Raw genomic sequence first — 11,528 nt, forward strand, 5'->3', positions numbered from 1 at the left:
TTTGAAGACCAAGAGAACGTTAAATATCCATTTCACGACTAGATTTACATCTATATTTTAACAAATCATATAATGAGGACCCCGCTACAACAGGTTGCAGAGTTGCAGTCATCCAGCTGTAATTGATGTATTACTTGTCTACTGAACAATATATATAAATGATAATATTCTAATATTCACGCAGGCCTAAACGCCACCATTTTTGCAATTACAAATGTGGATAATATTATTTTGGTATAAAATGTTTGCTCCGGGTTTTGGCAGGTCACGTGACAAAGACGTTGATAAAGTTACACTGCTATTGATTGGATGTGTTAAGAAAAACATAAATTCTTTGCTTTGTCAACAAACACATTTGTTAAATATCTTTTTTTGCATCTTTTATACGGAAAGATACACTAACTTATGCTAGTTTTGTGTGAATTTAACTGTAAAAAACATATTTGAATTTGATATAAAAATAGTAGCCAATGAGATTTCTCGTTTTAAGGAAACCGGAAAAAACCGCGAAAGCGTCCATTGATTATGGCGAGAACCTGTTGTGTACTGTTGTTATTATTATTGTTATGATTTTTTTGGATTATTAACTGTGTTTTCTCAAAATTTGAGTGTGTATTCTAAAATGAATAATTCTGTAATACCGAGTCCTCGTCCAACACCACGATTTTACCCAGAACCACAAACATTTTCAACCAAAAAGGTAAAAATTTCACTTTTTGTAGATCTAGATTTTCTAGTTTTAAATTTTTAAGCATAAAAACTCACAACTGAGTGTCCAGCAAGAAAATTTGTCTGCAATATCCTTAATTTAAAATCTTGATTTAGGTCTATGATTTTTGTACTCTTACAGAGTTGATTAAGAATACTAAATTTCAAGTTTTACTCTTTCTAGATTTAGATGTAGAGTCTAGTCTAGGTCTAAAATCTAAATGAGTGAAATCTGAAACTAGAATCTAGATCTAGTCTAGAGTCTAGAATCTAATCTCTAGATCTAGATATCTAGATCTAGACTTCTATATCTAGAGTAAAGTTCCGCGTGTGGTCAAAACCACGGTGTAGTCACATTCCTGTTTATGGCTTCGTATAATATTTGTTTGGATGTTTTATACGAAACTACCAATATCTGCTGTAAACATGTCCATTTCTAAATATATCCAGGTCAAATTCTTTTGTTTCCCTCCTTCTGAAAGACGAGTTTTTAAATTTTCAAGTTTCGAGGTATGACGTCGTAGGCGATTCTAGTTCCCCCGTATGAAAAGCACTAGGTCCCGGATGAGATGAATAAAACCAACCAATCAAAGCTTTTTATAACTAGGTTAACTATAAATAGCTTCTATTTATGTGCGGGACACTGAAAATACTGTAGTTAAGGCTATTAAAAGAATCTTAGTGGTGAAATGGGGGTGATCACAGCTGGGGTAACGATTTTTGTGTTTTACCCTCGCTGTGGTCACCAATGACTTGAGCTAGACTAGCCTAGATCTAGATGCTCTATATTTCAAGCTAAGTCTAGAACCTATATAATTTCTATTTTTTTCTGTTGTTTTAAATTATTTTAATCATCTACTTCTTCTAAATCTAGTTTGTGTCTCTACATACAATACAATCGAAGCAAATGTTACGTTTTGTCTTGTTAGTGATTGTTACGTCCCTTTGTTATGATTATAATAGTTGCGTCCCTTGAGTCATCACTGGGTCATCCGTAATTTGTAGTTAATAAATTTAATTAACGTGTTATTATTTGGTTTTGCAAATCTATTAGTTAATTATACAATCATCAACACGTTTAAATGAGTAAAATTATTAAAATTGGATCAAAACGTAAAAAATACGCTAGTGATCACAAGCAGGGACAGGTGACCACAGGCAAAAAAAAGGGGGAAAAAGTAGATCACAAGGAGGTTTGTCACTAAAACATGAATATCTCAAATACTATGCGTATGAATACAAAATAACTCATGCATATTAGAGTAGAATGGCAGTGGAGTAATAAAGTACTTTCGGTTTGTTTCTGTGTGAAACGGTTACAAAATAGCGCCCGATGAAAATCTGGAGTTCGGAATTTTTCGCTATGTGTGACCACACGCGGAACTTTACTCTAGATCTAGTCCAAACTCTAACTAGAGAGATCTGGTAGAATCTGTAGATAAATTAGTGGAGGTACATAAAATCGTCTGAGGTAATGTGAAAAAAAGATTACTCATCAAATTTTTGTAATTATTTCACATTTTTAGAAAGATTTTTGTTATAAAAGTTACAGAAATGTTTCAACCCTTCATTAATGTACATGATTTTTAAACAATTGTATTAAAACTTTTCAGTAATAAATATTAAATAAAGATTAGCGATGTTTTCATCAGATGCAACTGCAACCAAGCTCATTTGCTTTTTTTTTAGATTACTTTAGAAGCCATCTATTTAACGTTTTTGGTAACATTTTAACTAGAGATTCAGTGGAAACCACTCTAATCTACAGATGGCTGCTGTTTATATAGCAAACAAGGCTGTTTAAAGTCAATTTCTGGCCTTTATTGGTATATTTAGACATTGCTTTTGGTTTATTATTCAGTTATCTAGGCCTATTATATTTGACACAAAAATATAATATATGCCTACTTGTATTAAAATAATTAAAGCCATATTAATGAGCCACCTTTCTCGCACATTACTAGTCTCGGCCGATTTTACGTACCTAAAGTGATAGATTACTAGATCTAGATAGATCTAGATCTAGTAGAGATTAACATACTAGAAATCTAGCTAGATTTTTACTTTTCTATTCATTTTTCATCTTTTCCTCATGATCTTTTTCATAATTCACCATAATTCATTCAATAGGCTTATAGATCTAACCATCCCCCCCCCCTCCCCCATTGATTCTAGATATGGATCTAGTTACTAGATTTCTAGTTTAAGTTATGGATCTAGATCTTGAATATTTAGATCTTGAATCAATCTAGTCTAGATCTATGATTCTAGATTCAAATATTGTTTACCATGCAAGCCTTTTAATATTTATGATATCTTGACTATTTGACTACATCTACGCTTCTTTATTCTTATAGTATGTATACTATTATTTCAGCTAAAGCCAGCTGGTACACCAAGAGATCACCTTCCTCCAAGACCACCAGTAAAAAGTTGTCCACCTCTTAGTAGAGTTTTTCCTCGGCGCAATATTGCCTCCCTACACGCCCAGCCAGTTTCATTTAGACACACAGAGAAAAGTATCCTTTTGCTTTGCTTATTAAAATTCTAAATAATTTAATTGTATATACTTTAATCTAGCTTTAAACTTTAATGCCCTGGAAAAAAACAAAATGCTTTAATAATCTACACACATAAAAATAAATTTAAAAAAAAATGTTTTGAGTAGTTGGCACAAATCTGCAAGTGTAGGTTAGTTATTTCCCTATATAATTTGATAATCATTTAGGGCTGTTTGTTATAAATGTAACAAGTAGAAGCTTTTGTGTTTGTCATATCTAGATATGTGCCAGGCACCTGTACACATTTGTCAATTACAATGAGTGTTGCTAGCTTTTAAAACTTTTTTTTGTTCAGTATAATAATGGAGTCAAACTTAATTAATGATTTCTAAATTTGCCAAAATTTAAATTATCTCCATGATGGTATATTTCTATCATTCTAGTCTAGTTCTGGTTCCCTCCATACAGGGTCAGGCTAAAAAACTTGATTATCACCTTGAACTTATCTGACAAACTTTTCTCAAATCACCCATTTAATTCTCAGCACTTAATCTTACTTACCCCACTTGCACCATACTAGTAATCTCAGACCAATATCAAACCACCTACTTCCACTTCTTACTCTAGTTTGTATATCTCGGCAACTCCCAGCCAGTACCAGTCTTGTGTTCATAACCAATCACCTGCATGGTTACCATTTATTTGTGACTGCTCTAATTAAATGTAGATACTAAAACATGAATTTTTGCCTTAACTTTTAATCAGCTTTATTAAGCCCTAGGTACAATGAGAACTCCAATGATCTCTATTTTGAGCAGATGTTTGATGAGTCGACGCCTATAGGATATGGTTCATTTGGTGAAGTGAGTTGTTTGTTAATACAATTTTTTTCCTATGCTTCTACTGTTTTCATGTTAAAGATGTTTTTCAAATGTCAGTGCTACTGTTTTCTTGTTCTAATTGAAATTTTTTTTTTCTAGGTCTTCAAATGTAAGAGCAAAGAAGATGGTAAATATTACGCTGTAAAGAAATCCAGGGAACCCTTTAAAGGGCAATATGATAGGTAACTGTTTTGTTAAATACTGTTCATTTTCTCCTGTTTATTTTGGTATCTTATAGGGTAGTATGTTTTATAATGTGGACATATATTTTTTAGGAAAAGAAAAATGGAAGAAGTTGCCAAACATGAGTCTCTACTACCACACCCTAATTGTATAAGATTTTATAAGGCTTGGGAAGAAAGAGGACACCTTTATATACAAACAGAACTATGTAAAATGAGGTGGGTTTATTTTTTTTTTATTAAATAAGCTCAGTAATTATAGCTGTAGAAATGTAATTTGATGGTTTCTATTTAGCATAGCTCTTGAAATAAGAAAATAAATGTTTCAGTGTAAGTGAATTTTGTGGCATGAATCAGCACATAAGTGAAGCACTGATATGGAACTACATGGTGGACCTGTTAATGGTGAGTACTCCTATATTGTCTGTTATTGATTGTATTGTTTACTTGTTTGAGTATACTCAAACATTAAAAAAAATGTGTGTATATTATTAAAGCATGTTTTATTTTTCTCCCCAGGCATTGAAACATTTGCATGACTACAACCTGGTGCATATGGATATTAAACCAGAGAATGCCTTTATATCATTTGATGGCATATGTAAACTAGGAGACTTTGGTTTAGTGATAGATCTGACAAAAGTAAGACATGCTCATTTTCTCATACATAGAATAATTCTGTGCAATATTGTTTGATTTGGTTGAAAGGTTTCCAGATTATTAAATATTTTAATGCAGTTATCTTATTCAATTGATTTCTTTCCCCCCAATTATGCAGCTAGTGACCAGCTTAGAGTAAAGCATTTTCAAACTTTTAACTAGACTTATAGTCATATGACCATTGTACTAAATAAACGATCACAAATTTACTTTAAAATTTGTGAAGGTTTATTTTTTAAACTTAGAGGTAAGCTGTTTAACTGTTTTTAGTAACGATATGAAACACTTTTACAGCAAACAGACGTATCTGATGCTATAGAAGGGGACCCCAAGTACTTAGCACCAGAATTATTGGAGGGAAAGTTTGGCAAACATGCAGATATTTTCTCCCTAGGAATGTTTATTCTAGAAATGTTAACAGATCTGGACCTTCCAAGGGGTGGTGATGGTTGGCACAGCCTGCGAACTCAGCAGTTGCCTGCAGAGTTTCTGAAAGGTCAGCACTGTTTTTGTACATTTATAGTGGATTTAGTAATATTTTTAGGATATCTATGACTAACCTTGTCAGCGTGCAGCCAAAATATTAGATAGTGTTTAAAATTTATTTATTTTTATCCTTTACCAGATAGGAGTGAAGAAATGAACTCTGTTATAAAAGAAATGTTAAACCCTGATTACAAAAGTCGTCCAACTGTTGATGAGATACTGGCTATCCCAGCTGTTCGAACTGTAAGTTGCATGTCACTTGCATTAGAAATCTTTTTAAAATCCTATATATATGATCTATATAATTATACCCAACCCCAGCTTGTCTTCGCTTCCTAGAAAATCTGGAATTATATATAGTAATTCATTACTCAACAAATTGCTAGTAAATTTTGAGAACACTAAAACATTATTTGTGGTAATAATAAGTAGTTAGAGCATTTTGTATCATTATTATACTGCAATTAATCATTTGTCAGTGGTTGATATGTAAATGATTATATTTAAAAAATTATATTTACCAGTATTAAACTACATTCATTTACTGTAAATATTTTATAATTGATAACACATTACATTTTTTTATAGGTGTTCAAAGCTCGAGTAAAAAGTTACACATTTCCTAGTATGGTGAGTGCTTGTTCAGTTTTTGTATTATTTTCTATTTAAACTGCTGTCCTACATCTGTTTAGTCATATTACACTTACAAATAGAGCTGTGCTTCTGGTAGTATCTAATATTTGTATTAAATTTTGATTCCGCTAACAATTGTGTATTTATTGCTGTGCAGAAGATGACAAGGTCACAAAGACAAATTCAACTTTCTAGCACTCCCACCAGCATAGACTCTCCCATTTTTAATGGAATCATTAGAAAGGATTTGGATTCAACATTTTCTGATGGTAAATTTTTAAAAATTAAAGATTAAACTCAATTGCGTAAAATTTGTGTACTTTTACATGCAATAAATTTAATTTGCTTTTTGTCATCCTTTTGATCAGATGAATTAATGGAAGATCATGGACCTCGTAACACTTCAGATTTACTCAACTCATCTGATGAATTCCTGATGCCTAGGTCAGTTGATTGTTTTCTTAATTGAAAATGTATTTTCTGAAGAAATGTAATACTATATAGCGTGCTAGCTTTATTTATCTTTTATTGCCAGCAAAACATCATTAATCTAAACTACTCTTATATAGAATGCAGGGGTTAGGGTTTTAAATATTTACCTAGCGCATTTGCCTTTTTCATTTAGGATATTAGGCAGACTTCTAAAGTTTATCTCATTTCATCCTCAAATACACACAGTCTTTGTAGTTGTGTTAGTTACAGTAAGGCATTTGGGAATCAAACCAATGTAGTCAGTAGACCAAATATCAGGGATGATCTAATGTTTGATCTAAATATTTGGAGGACAAGCTTAGTCTCTTTCGTTCAATGACATTTGACAAGCTGACATTTGACAAGCTCAATATATAGGCATTTATACAAATGACAGTATTTGATAACATTTTATCTGACTGAAACCGTTCTTAAGTTAAAAGCTTTAGAAAAACAAAAAGTAGAATAAGTTCCGGTTACCGGAAAGGGCTGAAAAGCTACTACAGAATTACAAATTTGATATAATACTTATTTATGAAATGTCATCAACCTAGCTATAATGTTACTCAAGTTATCGTGTTCACAGGCAAAACTAAGTTTTTCCAACTCTGGGCGGTGTAAAATGTTGAGAATTGTGAAAACCTTGATTTCGATGTTTTTGCATGAATACACTACTTCCTCTAAACTCTGTATACAAGAAAATAAAAAAAAGGAAATCTTTTCCACTGATTATTTCCTGATATCTTTCACCACTAAAATTCATTTATATAGTGTATGAAAGTGAAGTAAAATTACCTTTCAAACCTAACGGTCTACGAGGCAAGTGAAGTAGAGTTCACTTGTGTTTCTGTGACCTCTGCATATGAAGGAATAGTGTCAGCCGCCTTTAGTTACCCTAACATGAGTTAGGTACCCATCAGAGCTGGGTAAACTCAGGGACAGTTTACTGACTTGAACCCGGATTCAAACTCAAGACTTACAGGTTAGCAGTCCAGCTCTCTACAGCTACGCCACCTGGTCTTTATATACTGTATGTAAAAAAAAAAAGTAAAGTATCCCTTTCAAACCTGACGGTCTATGGGGCAAGTGAAGTAGAGTTCACTTGTTTCTGTGACCTCGGCATATGAAGAGATAGTGTGGTCAGCACTATGCCCAGCCGCCTTTACTTTCCCTAACGTTAGTTAGGTACCCATCAGAGTTGGGTGGACTCAGGGACGGTCTACTGATAAGAACCCGGATTCGAACTCTAGACTAACGGGTTAGCAGTCCAGCTCTCTACCGCTAGACCACTCCGTCCACTGTATGTAGTGGCTGAGAAATTTACTTACACCCCACTTATATCTCCATAACTCAACTCACCTCTAACATGCTGCCCATGTATGATGTGCTTTTGCGACTACTGCTGACTACACAGTCAGTTGTTTAGACCCTAATTCTACAGTCGCTGTTATTGAAATATCCTATTTAAAAAATTATGCCTTTATTTTGAGCTGATTTCACTAAAAGCAGACGAAACACTTTTCTCTTAAGATTAATGAGCATCATATATTTTTTACAACCTTTTTTCCCCACCACAGTAATCCTCCACCTAGACGTGCTTATACCACACCAGCAGTTCGTAGAAGACCAGCTTCATCAAATTTGAATGGCTCACCCATAAAAAGGTAAATACTTATAGCTATTCAGTTTTTGCTAATTCCTCAATCTACCCACCTGAGTTCCTGTTTGTTAAAAGACTTCTTTTTCTTTTCAGACTTTTATTTACAGACAGCATTCCTACTACCCCCAGCTTAAGCCATGGATCCCCTGTTAGCAGTGAACACCATAGCACCCCACATGACCAAGATGACCGGTCAGGCACCCCTCCTTCTATTTCATCTATTGCAAAAATGGACTGGGACGAACCAAAGCCTGGTATTGAACCAAAGAATCTATTAAACATGTTTCAGGATGCCAGTGATGAAGAAAATTAATTGCACCACTACTTAAAATAAAGGATGGATATTGTAAGGAATTTTTTTTTCTAAATTAAGTGCTTTTGTTTAATGTAGTTCAGATCCAGATTTGATTTTTTTTTTAATACGGTAAACTGTGAATGAGAATATTAGCTGAGCAAACAAATTAAAACTTTATTGGTTTGGGTTTTTTAAGCATTTGATCCTTGTGTTTCAATGTTTTTTATTTACTACTTCCTGATTGTAAAATGTGCCAGTAGCAGCGTGTGTACATTTTCTTTTCTGCTTTTGTCTTTCAGAATTACTAGAGAAAAAAAGAGCAAACTTTTATGTACTTAATTTTTAATGTCATGAATGTGTAATTTCAGTTTACGGTTGTGGGATTAGCACTTATCAGACCAATAGAATTTCAATGTTTTTTTTTGTTTTGTTAAGTATAGGGTAGGTAGGAGAATGGACCTGTGTTTATCTGTTCATTCCTGTGGTTTTTTTTTTAAGCTATAATTTTAGAAGTGTTGACAGACAAAGAGGATTACTAGAACTGGTGTGCATTTTAAAAACACTTGTCTTGGAGGCTGTGAATATAATCCTGGTATTTTTGATTGTGTGGTGGCTGTCGTCTTGTGTGTCAGTGCTTGTCAGCCTTGATATTTGTGTGACCAGCTTAGGCTTATCAGCAGCAATAGCTTAAGTTACAGGTGAAGTGGGTTTCTTTGTTTCTCTTTCTAGAATATTTGAAGAGCAAGCAAGTCAAAACAATTATGTAGTTTGTACATAAGCTAATGGGAACAAATTCAGTTTAATAAGTGCCTTATACATTTTATTTACAATTTTTGTGAATGTCATCACATTTGCTTCAAACCACTCAATTTTTTTTTGTTAATATTTTTAATCCTTTAGTTAAAACATTGTTAATGTTAAAGATAGCTAAACCACAACAGCATTTAAGACAAACAAACAACAGTTTATTAAATTGTTAACCCGTGTGTTCAGATGATTTTATAATTTAAACCCAGTCATTGCATTGTGTTGAAACCAGAATGTGTTCTCTAGATTGTGGGCCGTAGGATCTGGTTAGAAATATCCCACTGGAAATACTGGTGGCTTTTCTCCCAGATTTCTCTCACATGTTTTTGTTGATACCCAACTGTGTTCTTTGATTGAATTATTGGATTATAATTGGTAGCTTGCAGTTTATAATACAAACATAATTTTTATTACTCTTATTTATCTGTATACCATTCTATATAATTGATGGGTATTTCTCTGTAACTAATGCTACTGTTACTATGTCTTTTTTAAAATGTTCGTTTCAGTCTGTCTTGTGAGTTGTGTTTGAAGAACTATTTTTTTGGTTTATTTGTATGAAGTAAGAAATCTGACTTTCATATAATAAATACTTATATGTTGGTAAAAATTTGTGACATGAAAGTTGGATTCATGTATAGCGGCTGCTCACATTTGAGTTGTGATGTGGCATTCATTTGAACACATCCAAATCAAATCATTTGATTTTGTCATCTTTTTCAAGAGGTGTTAGGAATCAAAATAATGTTAACAAAAATGAACAAATTTTTTTAACCTGGGCATATATGACAATAGATCAAAAAAGTGGATGGTCGCCTAGTATTGTATAATTTAAAATATCTTGTCGCTCCTAATTGTATATATATATTTTAACGCTTTGAAATTTACACATTAATTTGCATAATGGGGTTCTATTGAATATTGAAGAAGTAAACAATTTTTGTAGTGGTTACCTAAATGATCACTTACCTGTTAGTGTTCTATGCATGTTTACACTGCTCAATCAAAATTATTGCTGTCACGTTGTGCCTTACACTAAACATTGTGAGAAGTGTGGTCGTAGCTGCTATCTGATTGTGTTGCAGAACTTCACTATTATTATTGCTGTTACACTTTAGTAGCAAGTGCCGGTCATTTGAGTTACACACTTTGTGTTCTGTTTTAAATCTCGCAATCATTGAGATACTAGTACACCTAACCTACCATTTTAATCTTAGTTACATCCCATTGTTCTGTTTTAATTTACTCTCAAGATTTGATCTGATATAATAACCATGTGAAAGATGTACATTTTAGGATTGTAATTATTTCCCACCAATGTAAAATTTTCAAAAATAAAGTTATTCAATGTTCTACCTTTTGTTTTTAGCTTGTTCACTTTCATGTTTGTCAATCATTTGTGCAAAAATGAATATATACCAGCCTTCTGATGTACTTTGTTGCAGTATTCAAAGAAGTAATGAGGTGAACATTGGACTTAGTCCCCTTGAAACCTGCAGGTTTACCACTTTGTTCTTCCAGCATGTGGGGTTTTATTATCATGCTGTGTGTCACATGTAGGCACATGCATAGATGACCCTACATCACTTCATAAGTTTCTTCACACATTTTTTCAGAGCTGGGACAAAAATATACCAGATTTAAAAATTCTCAAACTGTACACAAACCCATTTAAAGAGGTCAGATATTGCCAATAATGATAATTTTTAAAAATTGAGTCTTTATAGAAACTACTATTGGCATTAACGTTACAAAAAAGAAACAACTGAGGATCACAGTCAGTAGGTTGAATGTTTTGTTTCTAGCAGAGAAGCAACAAAAATTCTAAAGATGTATTTTATGAAACCTATTTCACGATGCAATATCAATTTCGTAAAAAAATTCATATTTTCCCTTCACCTCAACAAATGCTAATGGGAAAGTAGCATTTTTACTGTGGGAATAGCTTTAGTCACATTTTGAAGAAACAATTTCACCTCTCTAATGTTTGTGATTTAGTGTTGAAAAATAATTGCAAGCAGCAACAATTTATCAAGTTTTTATTTGTTTTAACACCAGACACTACCAGCAGAAACATAAAAACCTTCATAGTTCTCATAGTAAACTTAAGGTTAATGTTCCTAAGATTTAAAGAAGTTTTTTTTTTCTAGTTGCTTTGGGTTCACGCTGGTTTCATTTAATTCAAGGCAAATAAGATGTTCAATCTTGGGTGTAATAAGTTTACAGATTTCATACTAGTAACAG

The 11,528-nt window shown here is 32.8% G+C and overlaps 1 protein-coding gene across 2 annotated transcripts; it reads left to right on the top strand.

Annotated features, from left to right (window-relative positions):
* Positions 1–301: 301 nt before the first annotated feature.
* On the top strand, positions 302–8,895 carry LOC131938649 (membrane-associated tyrosine- and threonine-specific cdc2-inhibitory kinase). Of its 2 annotated transcripts, XM_059296762.1 has the most exons (15): positions 302–700; positions 3,086–3,227; positions 3,975–4,072; positions 4,190–4,272; positions 4,366–4,491; positions 4,602–4,677; positions 4,792–4,914; positions 5,227–5,428; positions 5,558–5,661; positions 6,007–6,048; positions 6,209–6,320; positions 6,420–6,495; positions 8,100–8,186; positions 8,276–8,528; positions 8,777–8,895. In XM_059296762.1, the coding sequence occupies exons 1-14, from the start codon at positions 623–625 to the stop codon at positions 8,493–8,495; spliced, it is 1,569 nt and encodes a 522-aa protein (XP_059152745.1). In that variant the 5' UTR covers positions 302–622; the 3' UTR covers positions 8,496–8,528; positions 8,777–8,895. The 2 variants fall into 2 exon arrangements, with proteins under 2 accessions (XP_059152745.1, XP_059152744.1); XM_059296761.1 differs by having other exon boundaries at positions 8,276–8,895.
* Positions 8,896–11,528: the final 2,633 nt, after the last annotated feature.

Source organism: Physella acuta, unplaced genomic scaffold, assembly GCF_028476545.2.
Source record: "Physella acuta isolate Inbredline_101_S28 unplaced genomic scaffold, ASM2847654v3 ptg000254l, whole genome shotgun sequence".
In the NCBI taxonomy this organism is placed as follows: Eukaryota; Metazoa; Mollusca; class Gastropoda; family Physidae; genus Physella; species Physella acuta.